Genomic DNA, 17,479 nt, shown 5'->3' on the forward strand with positions numbered 1-17,479 from the left:
CAAGCCAGGCTGAAGAAGGCTGTAATGCCAGAAACCGGTCCTCGGAAGCTTGTTTCCGGTCCAGGGAAGGCATGGCTTGGCAGTTCGGGCTGGACTGTTCCCATGAGACACAGGGTCAGACTGATTTGCATATAGCCATGTCTGAACTGGGGTGGCAGAGTGGGCTAAAGAACGGTGATGTGATGGATTAAACCCAGTTCTTTTGACTGGGAGTGAGTGTTTGATTGGTTTGGATGCTCCGTACATCACCACCCCCTTTTGTACCGAACTTTGAAAGGGCTGCCAGGGCTCTGGGATGGCCAGAGACTAAATGGCCCTTCTTCCTGGCGCCTCTCCTGACCAGCGAAGCTCAGTCGGCCTACCAGGCCGCTAACCCCTTGGGGAATACCCCCTATCCAGTGATGAAAGAGGTCATTCTAGACCAGGGGTCTCCAACAGGTCGATCGCGAGCTACCGGTAGCTCTCTCACACCCTGTTAGTAGCTCGTGGCCCAAGTTCAACTTTTGTACCCTGTCGTCATCGTTTTGTTTGGTCTTGAGGCCTCTTGTCTATGCTTCTCTGCCGCCATACGAACCACCCGCTCACACTGTCTATTAGAGCCTATTCGGGGCGGGGCGAAGGGGCGGACGTTGGCCAGCATGAGACGCCTGAGCCTGCCCACGGAGAACCACGAAGCCTGCCTTCTGCTGCCCGGAATCGCGCTATGACAGCCATAACACATGCTAAACAACTTGTTAGTGTAGCCTATATATCACGCCTATTAGTGATATATGCACATCCCCGCAAGGACTGAGTCACTGGACACTATCACGCATGTGTGTGGCACTTGGCAGGGCTAAGCGGAGTAAATACAACTCTCCCGGTAAAGTCCTTTATTCTTCTGCCGCCTGCAAGTGGCAGGCTGAGGTCTTTTTCTTACGGCTGGGATGAATCCGACAGACTCTCTGCCCACTGGAGAGCATTGAGCCAGCGACCCTCCTGTGCATGCAATAAAGTCATTTGTTGGCACCCACGTGCGCTGTGCAAACTATGTTGCCTTCCCCAGCAGTGGCTCTGATCGTCATGAAGCAAGAAAGCGCCGAGGAGAGGCAGGGGACACGCTCCACAAGACTGCCCCAAACAACAGGCTGAAGGAACCTGGCCCCTGGCTCCTATCTAGACACGAATGCTGCAGTCCTGTCCTAGGCGGCTAAATACTTATTTTTGGTGATTTAAAGCTCCAGGGCAAATCCCTTCTCCCCTGAAGCTGAAAGCCTCGGCACCACTGGCGTAGCTAGCTAGGGGGGGGGGGGGGGGGGGGGGAGGGGGAGGAGGGGGGGGAGGGGGGGGGTTGCGGACCGCCCCAGGCGGCACAATTTAAGGGGCGGCGGCCGGCGGCACTGATGGCCCGTTGCGACGGCCTTTATAATTTATTTGGGGACACTCACAGTAGTGTCACTGTCCCCAAATAAATTATAAAGGGCGCCGCAACGGGCCACCAGTGCCGCGCAGTGCCAGCACGGCCCCATCGTTTGAAGAGCAAGCACAGGGTCACAACTGCTGTGTGCACCGCACCCCCAGTGTTGTGCACTGCGTTAGGTGTGAGGGCAGGAGCTACTGGCAGCCTCAACTCACGCACTTTTGAAATCATTCCCCCGCAGCGCTGCTCTGACGGATAGCCTGATGTCATGATCCATGACTAGAATGCCAGGCCCTGTCAGGTTGTGCTACTCAGTGCTTGACACGCTGCCTGTCAGCCTGCCGGCAACCATGGTATCTTCTTTCTGCCAGCCTCGCTTTAAAAGGGTGAACAAGGAAAATGTTTGCTATCTAGAGGGCATGGGTGAAGGCAAAAACAATCGCACTCTGGGAAGTAGTGTGTCCTACACGGTGGTGTGCCAACGGTGCCTAGGGCACGGAAGGAGCAAGGAATACTGACCCCATCCCCTGATTAGGTAGTAAAAAAACACAGTCACTGTTTGTGGTGGAATCGACCCTTCAACCCCCTGAACTCCGGTGTCACTGCACCTGCTGCACCACTGCTGTGCCTCTGGTCCTGCAACCTTAATGTTAAACCGTGACGAGGCAAATCGGCACAACGTGTGCCTAAGAGTGAGTGGCGCAGGCAGGCCCAGACACTCTTGGCTTTAATATCCAGATCACTCCACTGCAATTTAAACGCTTCCATTATATGTGTTTAGTTCCCAATAAATGGACACATCCTCCAAAGGGGTTCTTCGAGTGATCCCCTATTACAAATGGCCTCAATAAGTACACGTCGAGGGCCCTACTGGACTGATGAAACTGTAAGCGCAGGTGGTTGATACCTCGTGCGTCATTTGTAGACACTGAAATAATTAGGCCCTTATTGCTGGCACAGCTATTCATGGGTCTGAGGAAGCAGTTTAACGGCAGCGCAGCGCTCTTCAGTGTATGCTTCCTGCCGGTGATAACACTTCTCGGCTATACACAGACCCGTCGTGGTGAGCCCTACTCCTTTCTTTCTATAGGTACTTTATGCGCTAGTGGCAACCGGAAGTGAAATAAAGCCATTCACTTGGTAGCTTTGGCCTCATGGGTGACACGTGCTTTGGGGGTCAAAGGAAGCCAGTCAGTCAGTCCTGGAAGTTAATCTCTGAACAATTAAAGAGCCTGTTTTCCGGGTGGGCTGCTTCCACAAGGTTCATCAACTATTTTTGGAAAAGGGCGTGTTCTATTGAGGTTCCCACCATCCTAGAGAGTGCCGAACCGGCGCACCTACACACACTTTAGTTTGGAACAACACAGCTGTGTGTGGGTACAAGTCAGATAGAGGTGCAGGAGGCCTTTTGACAAAAAAGGTTGTTGTTACACTGATGCTAGCTTTCTGACTCCTGCCTTCACTTCAATATAACATCCAATAGTTGTCACCAACCTGCCCTGCCATGCCCCATGTAAGCTTCTACCTCTCAAGCTGGTCCATTCTGAGCCTGTGCTGACTGAACCAGAGGTGGGCTGGATCACAGTGTGCCTTTTCACTGGCCTCTGTGCGCTCTTAAGGGACACAGGCAGCTCTGGCTTCCCAGCTCTGGCCTCTCCACGGTGAGACCATAACTGTTCCATGGTGTCGTGTGGCCACTCAGGATGTTATGTATGGTTGTTTTGTGGTCTGTTTGTGTGACGATTTTATTGGTTGGTGGTCGGTGCCAATGCTTGTCTATGGGTTTTTGGCTATTTGTGTGCCGGTTTTATTGGCTGGTGGGCTGCTTTTTATTGTTAATTTTTCTGATAGCACCAAACATTGCCTGCTGCAAGCACAAATAGCCAAGTAGTCTTCCATACCTTGAAAAGCACCGTCCTACAACATGTCTAAGTTTTACTTATTTTGCAAATGTGGCCCACTTCTTTTAGCTATTTGATTTGCCTGCCCTATATTTAATAACATAACAGGTCTAGTTGCAAAGCGCACGATTACTCAAAGGTGTCCTGGGGCTGAATAACAGATGTTTATTGTTACCCAACTCAATGCTATTCATTATATCGACCTCAAATGGATGAAAGGATGAGTGGACCTGCTGGGATTTAAACCTGTGACCATGAGGTGAAGCACAGGCCCCTGGAGTGGCTGCTTTAGTGCAGTGAGCCACCAGACCCGGCTTATGGGGCTGCTTTTAATTTGGTGCCAGAGCCTCTTTTCTGTCCCATTCTGACAAGCATTGGCCTCTGCTTGCACGGCTTGTGCTTTTGTTGTGTCACTGTTCCGGCTTGTGCTTTAGCTTTTTTGTCTCACTGTGCTGCAGAAGGCAGTGCACATGTGAAAAGGGAAAAAAAGTAATTTATTTCAGTGTTATTGTGTTGAAACCACAGTATGAGGCCCATGGGCTCTGAAGAAATAGGCTTAACGTCAATTAAACTGGGTGGGGGAGGTCGCTCGGAAAAATGCGCGAGTTGCTTGGGGTTTAGTAGCTCACGACGATTTTCACTGACCAGAAGTAGCTCTCACTACACAAAAGGTTGGAGACCCCTGTTCTAGACCATCGTGGACTGGATCTAGAGGCTTACCGAGTGACGTTTAGAAAGGAAAGAGGGACCCCAGGAGAGAACCCCAAAACCCTCTTTTTCCGTTTAAAAATGGCTGCCGATAAGTGGCTAAAACCCAAAACATGTAGCAAGGAAGACATTCTAAACAAAGTGTATTTGGAACAATTCATGGAAGCCCTCCCGTATGCATCTCAGAGTTGGCTCCGACAGCATGCTGGACTCAACATAGAACAGGCCATCGAAATGGCTGCTCACTTTGCAAGGGCGCAGCCTAGAACCACGGGTTGGGAACAGGAAAAGGCCAGCAAAAACTTCCCACCACCAAAAACAGACAAGAAACCAAAGCAGGGTGTGGAACCAAGGAGACAGATCACCTCTGGAATGGTGTCCCCCCTCTCAAGAGGACCCCAATGCTTCGACTGTGGCGAGTGGGACGACATTGCCAGATTGTGTCACCGAAAACGACCCCCAGAGGAGCCTATGGAAGTGGGGTACCTTCCCAAGACAGTATTATATTCCGCCGAAATGGGTGCATCATTTTACTTGAGTATGAGGATGAATTGCCTTCCAGTGAGAGCCCTCCTTGATTCAGGGTGTAGGCAATCAGTGGTGCAAGACCGCTTTGTACGACCCTGACAGTATGTCCCTGAAGCCGTAGTTAACATACGCTGTGTCCATGGGGATGTTAAGCCCTATCCTGTAGCCTTTATCACCCTGACCCATGTAGACAAAGGTTCTTGTACTGTTAGGGTAGGAGTGGTAGATTCCCTCCCAGAGGACGTGATTCTAGGGGTGGACAACCCGGAGTTCCTCTCCCTCTTTAGGAATTCCCTGAGCCAGTCAAAACGCGAAGGGAGCAGTACCATTCATGCTCTCATAACCCCAGAACCCTGGGTCCTAGACCGCAGCTTTAGATTCGCCCAGGTTGAGGATAGAACCCTGTACAATGCCTGGGAGAGCGCCCACACATCCCAGGGAGCCCAACATCAGGTATTTCCCAGGTTTGTCATCAAGAAGGACCTGCTATACCGGCAGTCCCATGAGACGAGCGAACCCCAGCTGTTAGGACCCCTGTCTTTTCGTGAACAAGTGTTGTTCTTCGCACACGCACATCTCACTGCTGGTCATGCCGGGAAGGAAAAGACTGCGGAGAGTATACTCGGAGATTTTTTCTGGCCAGGAATATACAAGGACGTCCAAGAATATTGTGCCAAATGTGAAATATGTCAAAGAAGGAATACACACCGCCCTCCCGCCGCTCCGTTGCATCCCATGCCCATCATCGGAGTACCGTTTGAAAGGGTCGGCATGGATTTAATAGGCCCCCTGCCAAAATCCTCAAAAGGACACCTCTACGCTCTTGTTATAGTGGATTATGCCACCCGGTTCATTGAAGCCTTCCCGTTACGAACACCCACAACCTCTAATATAGCAGAAAAGTTTGTAGAGCTGTTTGAGAGTGTCGGATTTCCCAAAGAGGTACTAACCGACCAGGGCACGCCGTTTACATCCAGACTAATGAGAGAGGTTTGTAAGACACTGGATATACGCCACCTAAGAACATCGGTTTACCATCCCCTGACAGACAGTCTGGTGGAACGGTATAACCAAACCCTCAAGACCACACTGAAGAAAATGCTGACTTGGGAAGGTCCGGATTGGGATAGGTTATTACCCTTAGCCCTATACGTCTTACGAGCGCAGAAGCAGAGTAGCCTAGGCTGCTCGGCTTTTGAACTTTTGTATGGTCGTCTTCCTAGGTCTCTGCTGGAAATAACAAAGGACACCTGGGAGTCCGAGGAGGAACAGGAGCAGAAATCCCTACTGGAATATACGGTACAACTGAAATCTAAACTCAGTAAACTCAGAAATCTCGCCTGTTCCAACCTGGAGCAAATGCAAAGACAACAGAAAAAGAATTATGATAAAGGAAAGAAGTTGCGACGCCTTAGGGTGGGGGAACTGGGCCTTAGTGCTCTTGCCGTCCATCAGCAGCAAAAGCAAGAACGAATGGCAGGGACCCTTCCGGATAATCGAATCCATAGGAGATACTACCTACAGATTACAGCTCTCCCCCGTCAAGACTCAGTGCTATCATAAAAACCTACTGAAGTAATGGTTGGGCCCCACTCCCAGAGGAACCCACCTGGCAATTCCCGCTGTACAAACCGATACCTCTACACTTGAGCATCTCGTGGTGAATCGAGAGTTATCTACTACGAAAGAAAAGAAGCTCAGGACCGTCCTACAACCCTTCTCTGACATTTTTTCAGACCTACCAGGGAAGACCAACCTAGTGGAACACGATATCGAGACACCACCTGCAAAAATCATAAAACAACGGCCCTATAGAATCCCCGCAGCCAGACGGGACGTGGTGAAGAAAGAAGTCAGTGACATGCTGTCCCTTGGGGTGATCCAGCCGTCAAAGAGCAATTGGTCCTCACCTATCGTGATGATTCCAAAACCCGACGGCTCAAAGCGTTTTTGTATGGACTTCCGGGCTCTAAACGCTATTTCAACAGTCGACGCATATCCGATACCGAGAGTCGATGAACTGATCGAGGAGATAGGAGACGCAGTGTACATTACCACCCTGGACCTCACGAAGGGGTATTGGCAGGTGCCCCTCCGTGAGGAGGACCGGAAAAAACAGCCTTTATCACCGATGAGAGACTATACGAGTTCACGATGCTGCCTTTCGGACTCCATGGGGCCCCGGTGACGTTCCAACGCCTCATGAACACCGTCCTACAGCCCTATCCCTCCTTCAGTTCGGCCTATTTGGACGACACAGTAATATACAGTCGTACTTGGGAAGAACACTTATGTCACATACGGATAATCCGGACGGCCCTAAAACAGGCTGGACTGCATATAAATGCAAAGAAGTCAAGAGCCGCATTTACCAGCGTCAATTACTTAGGATACGTACTGGGGGATGGCACCACAGCCCCCCAAAGTGAGAAGGTGAAAGCCATTAGGAGGATCCAGTTTCCACCCAACAAAAGAGACCCGAGAGCCTTTTTAGGATTGATTGGCTACTATTGAAGGTTCTTTCCGAGATTTGCTGAAGTAGCTGCTCCACTGATGGACCTTCTACGAAAAGATAGAAAACCCCGGGATCTAACAAACCCCTCTCAGGAGGCAACCAATGCTTTTGAGTTTCTGAAACATACCATGACTACCGCTCCCGTCCTAGTGTCGCCGGAATTCAAGAAACCCTTCATACTAGCCACAGATGCTTCTAATATGGGAATAGGGGCTGTCCTGTCCCAAGTGGGTGTAGATGGGTTGGAACATCCCGTATTGTATGCAAGTCGGAAACTACCCCCGAGAGTGTAGGTATTCTACCATAGAACGGGAGTTTTGCCATCAAGTGGGCCATAGATAAACTGCATTATTATCTGGAGGGCAGGCCATTCATCCTCCATACAGACCATGCCCCTTTGCAGTGGATGTGCAAAAACCGAGCCCATAATCCCTGGGTACTCCAATGGTTCCTGTCCCTCCAGCCCTACTCCTTCACAGTAATCCACAAGAAAGGGGCTGAGAACGGGAACGCAGACTGTCTATCAAGGGTCTTTCCTCTCCCCGAACGGGAGAATTCAAGGGGGGTGGGGGGGAGGTGTGTGACGGGCCGGGTCGAACGACCGAGGGACAAACCCCGGACTCTGACTAGTGGACAGTGGCCCCGCTTTTACCTACTTCTGTCCCTTATCTACAGCAGCCTGGTCCGTGCCTCAGAGAGGACTGGCCGGAGGAAGATAACGCTAACCTTTGGCAGCCAGAGAAGTTGGAACACGGTGCCTTTAATTGGGAGGATACATATGGCGAGGAACCGCCCCTAACCCGCGTCACTTCCCGATCCACGTCAAAAGGAGGAGGAACCCAGGAAGCGACGGACGGCGTTTCCCCGGAGGAGAGAGTGTTACAGTGCGAACGGAGGAGTTGGAGAAGATTGAGCGAGGAGGACGAGAAGTACGAGACGGACCCGCAGAGGAACATCGGAGGGGACCCCGAGAAGCCAGGAGGCCACCGACCCCACGAGTCGCCCTGCCACACTCCCATGGGAGGAGCGTGGCTCCAACAGGTACGGGGCACAGTAGCGGGTTGGGTGGGACGGAGTGTCCAACCTAAGGAGTAACCTGTATATAGTGTAAAGCCTGTGTATAGTCTCGCAACCCCGTCTATTCCTTCCTCACGAGCACTAACGTTTTGCACTTACCGAGGGTTGACTGCACTTGAGCACGTGGTTTTCAACACACCCTGCCCCGAAACCTCCTGAGCCCAAACCTTCCCTAACCCGATCCTATTTCTTTCCTTCTTTTCCGGTTGCCGTGCCTGATGGAGGACTGACCCACCCGTCTGAAGACATCCTGGATCCTCTAAGGAAGCACGCAACAGACCCGGCAGCATTCGCTCGAGAGCGCATAACCAGTAGAAAATGGAGATCATCTATAAAAATAAAGCCCTTGTTGAAATCTCTACTTAAGGCCTCCGACTCTGTCTATTCGGCCCCGCCCACCCCTGTACACGACTCTACGATGAACCAGCAAATACAATGTATAAACTCGTTCTACCAGGGGGCAGATACGAAAAGGAACTCTACACTAAACCGGAGCAAATATCACTCACTGGCCCCACCAAACACACCGTTCAGCTCTGGCAAGCAGTGAATAAAAGCTTGGGTGGGACAAATAAGATTACACGGGCTACCCTGCTCTGGGATATCGAGCGATTAGGAACTTTGAGGAACACTAAGGGATTTGACAGATGGGACCTGATATGCATTTCCCGAGTAGGAGATTTGTGGGCACAAGGAGGGGTGTTCTCCTTTGTTACATTGCAGGAAGAATACGACCAAGCAAATACTGAACAATTCTGATATGCACAAATCAAGCATGCTGTCCAGGCGGTGGTCCCGGGTGAGGGAGTGCACTTCCAGAGGCCTCTCTACTAGAAGACAGACTTCTTTTAAAATATATGGATCGGAAAGCGATCTCCCTGACATATGAAAAACTGAATAATAACTCCCCTGATCTGCTCCCCGAGAGCACAGGACACTAAATGTTGGGGAACTAGACGAGTGGCAGGAGGCATTGGCCTAACCCAGAGAGGTGGCGATTTATTGTAGACTCAAATTAAAACAACTCAAGATACTTAATATACTCCTCACGCCACACCCTTGCCAAAATGGGTGTTAGGCCAAATCCCATTTGTAGAAGACGCTGTGGGAATGAGGCCACTTTTTACCATATAATTTGGTACTGTATTTATATAACCTAATATTGGGGATCAGCCATACGCTGCATGGGAGAAACACTGAGGTTCAGAATGGAACCAGAGCCTAAGCAGTGCCTACTTGATGTGGGGGGGGCTACAGGTCTGAACAGTAAAGAGAAAACCAGGGTCACAGCAAAATAAGACATAGCAAATCTATAGGGGTGCACCGGAAACACCAATGGATGGAGGACATGGAATGGTGTATGATATCAGAAAAGACAGTTTATGAAAGCCACGGCAGGCCGCAGAAATGGGCGCTGATATGGGCAAAATGGAACTCGTTTAGAGGAGACATATGCACGCTACCTGGGCTCAACACTTCCGAGGCCAGGGAACTGAAGGGTCTTCATCTCTCTGGGACAGAAATATGCGTGACCACCTAAACAATTGTTAAAGGGTTTATAAGTTCTTTCATTGCTACTTTCGTACTGTTGATGTATTATAATGTTACAGGAATACGCTGGTCATGTCATCAAAAAAAAGAATTAAAAAAAATGTAAACAACAAGGAAGACAATGCATACAGGAGAGTTAGTTCAAAAGCCTTTATTGATGTGCTACCCTAGCGAATGTGAAAATGAAAATATCACCCTACAGGAATCAGTGACTAAAGAAGCATTCATTTTGGAACAGTGTATTCATTTCTATGGAGATGCTCCAAGGAACTTAAAACCGAAATTGAATTTCACACCGGTAATGGTAAGAGATTCCTTAGATATCTTCAAGTAACGAAATCTAATTAAAAAACTATAATAAAACAGAGGCTGTGGATTTAGAAATTCTAATAAGGGCGGGGGCAAACTGGTGCTGTGGGCCAAGCAAAAGTACACAGCAGAGGCATATAATAAGCTTGCAATATAATAACTTGCAGTGTTATAGAAGAGTTATTGATTCAAAAATGAAATTGGTCAAATCTAAATACCACACAGGACTGATGGAATGGTGAGATCAGGGCCTGCTTACCCATGAATAATACCAGTTCTTAAAAATAGACCATCCGAGAAACAAGTCCTGTATTTTATTCTAAAGGTACACAAAGATAGAAATAATCCACCAGGGCAACCAATTATTTCAGATATAGGCAGTACCTTTGAGACAACATCTAAGTACGTTGTTCACTTCCTTGGAGATTTCGTCAGAAGTCTCCCATCCTATATCCAGCATATTTCTTACTTAAAATATAGGATTAACTGTGGGAACATGGCTATCTTCTCCCTACTGTGGCTGTAGCTTACGCTTTACGCAAGATGGCATGAGAGAGATGAGCCACTTCTTGAGGGCCAGACCTTTAAAACTTTGGGGTCACACAATACTACAAATGATACAGAGATGTCTGGAGAGCAACTACTTCATTTTTAACAATGAGTTGTTCCACCAAATACGCAGCACGGCAATGGGTAACTGCTTTGCCCCAGCTCTGCAAATCTCCCTTTGGGCTGGTGGGAGGAGCAGGTGATCCAAGTTAAACACCAGCAGGATTGGGAACATCACTTCATACATTGGAGCAGGTACACGGATAACCTCTTATTTGTATGGGTGGGTACAGAAGAGGCTGCTAAGGGATTTTTGAGCAAGGTTGAAGCCAATGACCTCAACCTTCATATTACTTATTCAATAAGCAAAACCAAGGTGCTCTTACTCTATCGCACAGTATATGTGAAAGCCAACAGACTGGAAACAAAAGCATGTAGAAAGCCAACCTCCGGGAATACCCTATTACAGTCGACCAGTTTTCACACTCGTAACCTAATTAGAAACATCTTTTACTGGGGGATTTCACGGGTGAGAAGCACTAGGAGATCTTACAAAGAGATTCGGAGCAAGAGGATACACATCCACAAATATTAAGGAAGCCAAATCTTAAGCTAGAGCGAGATCCTATTAAAAAGATAACAGGCAAAAATATAAGCATGACAGATCCCCATTTCAGACTTATCAATACCTTCAGTAGGCAGAAAAGGCCAATACACTCTATAATCCACCTAATCAGGAATGACCCCATCTTAGACAAAGCAGCACAAAGACCGGTGGTGACGTTCAGAACCAGAGCGATGAGGGAGGACTTGGTGAAGAGTAGCCCTGTGAAAAGAAAAATTTGTAAAAACAACTTGTCTGAATCAAAGCAGAGGCGTTAGAAAATGTGAAAAGTCCACGGCATGCCAGTATGGCAAAAATGTCACTGAGTACAAAATACCTTTAGTATCAAAAATGAAGTGATTAAGAGGCCAGTTTAATTGTAAAACGGAGTACAAAGTGTACATTCCCCTTTGGTATCACTTTGTTCGCCCTAAGTTGGCAGGGTATGCCCAGACGTGGGTCCCTTGCTCACTTTGCCACTGGATTCAAGCTAGCCTGGCTGATGATGGCTGATTAGCCAGAAACCGGTCCCAGGATGCTTGTTTCCGGTCCAGGGAATACATTGCTTGGCTGTTCGGGCTGGACTTTTCCCATGAGGCACATGGTCAGACTGATTTGCATATGGCCATGTCTGAACTGAGGTGGTGGAGTGAGCTAAAGAATGATGATGGGTTAAACCCAGATCAGTTGACTGGGGGTGAGTGTTTGATTTGCTCAAGCGCTCCGTCCATCATCCCCTTTGGTATCGCTGTGTTCTCTGATTATGGCCGGTAACGAAGCAACGTAATGACATGTAAATTGGGTTAGAAAATGACGCCCCTTTATCTGTGATCGAGGCTGCAGGTAAGCCGAAATGCATCAGGGTAGCACATCAATAAGGGCTTTTCAACTAACACAAAAATAAAGAGGGTAGCACACCAATACAGACTTTTGAACTAACTCTCCTGTAAACGGAATCTTCTTTGTTGATATGAGGAAAAGGATATATATATATATATATTTTATCTCGATCAATAGATATCCTGTGTTTTCAGTCTCTGGAGGAGTCTGCTGAGTGATATTCTCCATCGGTCAACACACTTCCTAGACATGTCTAAATAAATATGTATTCTGGTATTACCAGAGTAATGTGTTGTTTTTCTTCTACACCTCACTGACTGTTCTAAACCTCCAACTCCTATATTACCCATAGATTGGGTTTTTCGTACACTGATCGAGATCAGCCTGGTTGAACTTCCCGCACAAACCATAACCATCCCAGCGAAAGATAAGGCAGCGCTCCCCGACTTCCATAACCCTATTCAAATGATAATGGCCAGGAAAAATTAACCAGAAACCATACAGCCCTAGGGTAGGAATCCCTAGAAGGCTACCAGATTACCACAAATGTACACACCTTTGATATAGCAAGAACTTTTAATTTTCGGTTGGAAGACAACAGCCCATGGAGCAACCAGAGTTGAGAGGTTGTTCAACCGGTCTATAGATCAGTGATTGTGCACAGGGAACTTGTCTTTAAAATTGATCTTGTAACCAATTTTTTTCCATAGTTTCCTAATACACATTACACTACTTTGCTGGATCTAGTGGAGCACCCCTTCTATCATCTTCATTTCAGTCAGGGGCCGGCTCTCTGGAATATAATAACTCAGTCCTCCCCCTCATCTGAATTCTGCCGATTTGACAGTGAGGAGGGTTGCATGCCTCACTGGATCTCTAGGGATGTGCCGCCACACCTCCTAGAGTACCTCTTCTAAATCCAAGTAATCACAATAGACTGCCCATTAGCACCCACAAGTATTCTTGACAGTGTGGGGGAGGGAGGCCAGAAGACTACTTGTGGTGCAGTTATGCCAACAAGAGGATTCCATAACAAAACTGGAGCAGAACTTAAAAATTCATAACAATTTTACCAGACCTGCAGTTCTAGTGATTCGAATATTCTACTTAACCAAACTGTAATGCTCATGACCCTAGACTTGTCTCAAATTGTGGAATTCTAGGACAATTTTTTCTATAGAACGACTTTTTTCTTCGTTACGACATTGGAGACTTCTTTGAAATGTGCGAGTTCATCATGTGTACTGCGTAGAAAAACACATTTGTTTGATCTAATGGACTAAAAAGTTGCTCCATGTATAATAAGATTCTATCCCAGACATAGGGTACGCATAACCCCCGCTTTGCATCTTAGTTTATAATAGACTGTGCAGAATGCGGCTGCCCGGTTTGTTGTGGACGCCCCTAAACGCACCTCGGGCACGGCCATCAGGAAAGATCTACATTGGCTCCCCATGCAGGCAAGGATTAATTTCAAGGCCTTATGTCTTACTCATCGTGCTCTCAATGGTTCTGGTCCGGAGGCTATCCGCGCTCTGGTGGCCTACTACACCCCTGGTAGAGCACTCCGCTCTTCCAGCAAAAGCCTGCTAGCTGTTCCTCGCATAGCCAAGACCAGATGGGGCGGAAGGTCCTTTCGCTTCCTTGCACCTAGACTTTGGAATACACTTCCCAGCGACCTCAAGGTGATCTCTTCTCACTCCTTGTTTCGCTAAGCCCTCAAGACCTGGCTTTTTCAAGATGCCTATCCATAACTCCTCCTTGGGTGATTTCTGAGCCTCTTCTTTTCCATCTTCAGCGCCTTGATGCCTACGGGTTTAGTCGCGCTATTTACAAATTTCATTTAATAATAATAATAATAATAATAATGTCGTCATCGGGGAAGGAATGTTTTTCAGTTCATGTTAAAAACTCTTTATTAATAAATATTCTCAATGCAATGATGTCATCTTGTGTGCAAGGATGAAATGCTTGTGCATAATAAAAGAAACCCAGGTTTGTTGAATTCTGAGGAAAATATCATATTCTAACATGATCTTTAGTGCACAATACTTCAGTGTAGATTTTAAGTTTCATATTGGCCTCATCTCTGGGAAAAACGGCTGTAAAGTCCTAATACAGAGATATTAAAAAAAAAATAGTATATGCACGGAGGAACATAGGATGAAAAGGCATATACAAAACCACAGGCAATAATGCGGTTGAGTAGTTAGGGGTGCAAAACAAGAGAAAAGCTAAGAGACAAACAAGGATAGGACAATAAGAAAAAACAGCGGACACTAAGCACTATGGTGATAAGATTTAAGGATAAGCCATCAATTATAGAGGCCCCAACACTTGACAATAAAAAAATCTGTTTAAAAGTCACACAGAAGAGTGCAACACACAAGGGCCCACACACCAGGTAATAAAATAATCTGCATTTAAAGTCACATGGAAGAGCGGACCTACCGGAGCAGTTATAGCCATTCAACACTCCATCTAAAATATTCCGGGTGGTATGCTGGAACACCTCCTGCTGCCTGGATGTCTCCCCAAATACATGGTCAAACATGAACTTCAAATCCTTGCACTTGCGCTTTGGGCCTTCATGGTTACGCAGTCCTGCAAAGACTGAAGCTTGATCAGGCTCCTCTGGGTCAAACACCAACATGCTGCGATCCACCACTTGCACCACCGCCTGCTGACTGCTCTCCTGCTCTCGATGATTAGGAGGCCGCACCCTTACCACCACAGAGACGTTTCCCTCTGAGGGGTTCAAGTCTTCAGGAGCCGCCATGACACAGCCACACACTCAGCGGCTGCTGGGGAAAGGAGAGGGAGACAATCCAAAATTAGTCACATGCCATCTACAAATCCACTAAAGCACCACAACAGCAATTTTGGCTTGAGTGTCTCTAAAATGCATTCCCTTCCAGTCGCAATAAGTTGATAAATACATACTTTGGCCAACCAGCACATCCACGCAGCAGTATTAATAATTGGGTGACACCAGAATTAAAGCTAAATTACTCATTGTAGAGCACTGTACCTCCTTTCAGTAACAAATATTTTTAATGAAACATTTCTTAACCACAAAGTAGGGCTGCCAGGCTTTTCTAACCATACTACAAAGCACTTTTTGGAGAAGTGGCAGATGGCAATGTGGTGTAAGCGGCACGTTTTCAGATTTTGACACGGACAAATCATCTTGAGATGTTTTGCAATCTGCACTTTTCCCACTCTTCTTGAGCTACCATTATGGTGCAAGCATGTTTTATGCCCAGCTTAGCCACATCTGGTTGTCGTGTGGAGGACTTTAGCATATAAGATGTTTCAGTTAGTCCGAATTGAGCTGTAGATTAGGGTTTCCATTTAGTTGCGACTAAATTGTTCAATTATTCTATTGCAGAATGTTGGTTCCCTTCAGCCACTTCTTTCATTTTACTCATTTGTTGATTCTTACGAGAACATCTGGATGGGAGAGCAGATGGTCATATTTTGTATTCTTCAAGGGTGCCTCTAATTCTTTACAGCTTTACTTATTAATGCAGCAGTTTCGTGCAGGCAAAGAAGACCAACATGAGTGCAATAAGAACACTTTACTAGGAGCTGGTTACAAGATGAAAAACAACATTTAGTGCCCAAATGTCTAATAAACAATTGCCTTCGGAACTTAGTATATGTGAAACACATGGAAAGGAGTTCCAAAAATTAGGAGTAAGACTGAAGACACTATGAATTCGGAATATAGGAAAGATTCTCTGAGAATCAGCGAAGAATAAAACAACTTTGTACAGTATTTACATCGGGTGACCAAATTGCCAAGAACACTCCTATGTAGACGTATTAAGGATCGAAGAGACATGAAACAGATCCCTTGAACATTTGGAAAAAGGAGAAATTTTGATCATATTTTATATAGTGGAAGATGCTTACTATAAGGTATCTATAAGTATTTACATAGTGCAAACCTAGCTGGGTAGCAATGGAGCACTTTACATTATGAGGGGGCGAGAGGAGTGTTGGAGGCAAGCGAAAATGAAATGGGCATGGTTACATGTTTTAATTACATAAGTGTATCCAACATTTACAATGCATTTCACATAATTACACTTTTATTCATAGAAACACTGCGATTTAACCAAAATCTAACAATTTTCAGCCAAGGTTCATGTTCAGAATACCCTAGCTCTCAAAGTAACCATCACCTCCTCAATGGACAGGTGGGTATAACCAAATCTATTCATACCATCGAAGGCTGTAAGCAATCTAAAACACTGTCCAGGTGTGAATTCCTTTTTTTATTTTTTTATTTTTATTGGAGTTCATGGTACAACGAGAAAATACATAATTATCCGCAAGCAAGGTATAAGAGCATCTAATACAGTTATATAATCACTAAGATATAAACAGCTAAAAGCACATTATTTAACGTGGGGATAAAAATACTACAGAAAATCTATCAATAAATAACAATACAGTACATTTCAAATTCTTATTCTGTCCTCCAGCCATTTCTTAACCGGGGCCCATAATCGTCTTCCCATCTCTCTTTTTTTAACACCTTTAAATTCATAGAGACAAGACTCAATGTTATAAATACCCAAAAATCTGGAGACCCACATTTGAAAAGAGGGGGCTGTAACATCCTTCCATCCGGCCGAGATTAAGATTCTAAGCACAGCGACTGACATAAAAACTAAAGCAGCCTCATCCTCTGTTAAAACCAGTTTAGAATCTGAGCCAAATAGCATCAGTGTTGGGGGGTAGATCGATCTTATGACCTAGCAGCCCCTCCCAAAATGTTGTTATTCCTTCCAGGACAGGGGTCAATCGTTCACAAGTAAAAAACATATGTAATAAATCTGCTTGCCCCTTATTGCATCTCGGGCAGCAATCATCATTCCTAAGACCCCAGGCAAATAGTTTGGCCGGTGTGTAATACAGATTGAAAACTGTTTTAAAATGTTGTGCCCGTAAGTTGGATGCCCGAAAGATCTTTTTATTTAACCATAATGCTAGGTCCAAATCTACATCCGGGTTTTCCAGTTTATTTGCCCAGTCACTTTCTACTTTTCCTACATCATCCTGTAATCTGGACGCCAGCATATTACAAACCTCTTTTATCTTCCTACATCCTCTTTCAATGCCCTCAACCACAGGGAAGTCTACCAGAGGTTTAAGTTTTGGCCTGCAAGCCTGAATGATACCCGAGATTTGGCCATATATAAGCCACTGATTTTCAGGGAGGCCATATCTTCTTTGCATGTCCTCAACCCCGCTTATCTTGTCTTCAACCATTAGGTCTCCAATAGTCTTAACCCCTAAGCCCTTCCAAATTTGTAAGTTCCCATCATTACTTAGCTGAGGAAAAAGACTCAAATTTTCCAAAAGGAGAAAAGGGTTAATTTTAGGGACATGAAAGAATTTTAAGATTGATTTCCATACTTGCTATGCCCCCAGTAAGGTCTTAAATCGTGCCTTCCTATAGAACCTATATTCTAGTTCCGTCAACA

At 46.3% G+C, this 17,479-nt stretch overlaps 1 protein-coding gene across 3 annotated transcripts in view; it reads right to left on the reverse strand.

Moving 5' to 3' along the window:
* Positions 1 to 17,479, reverse strand: part of LOC144770552 (kinesin-like protein KIF18B) — a 411,545-nt gene that overhangs the window by 367,623 nt on the left and 26,443 nt on the right. For 2 of the 3 annotated variants that reach the window (XM_078655159.1, XM_078655157.1), the window contains exon 2: positions 14,433 to 14,785. In XM_078655159.1, coding sequence (XP_078511285.1) covers positions 14,433 to 14,760 — 328 coding nt within the window. In that variant the 5' untranslated portion in view covers positions 14,761 to 14,785. The remainder of the gene's footprint in view (positions 1 to 14,432; positions 14,786 to 17,479) is intronic. The other variant, XM_078655158.1, reaches the window with a different exon arrangement.

This window comes from Lissotriton helveticus, chromosome 7, assembly GCF_964261635.1.
Source record: "Lissotriton helveticus chromosome 7, aLisHel1.1, whole genome shotgun sequence".
In the NCBI taxonomy this organism is placed as follows: Eukaryota; Metazoa; Chordata; class Amphibia; order Caudata; family Salamandridae; genus Lissotriton; species Lissotriton helveticus.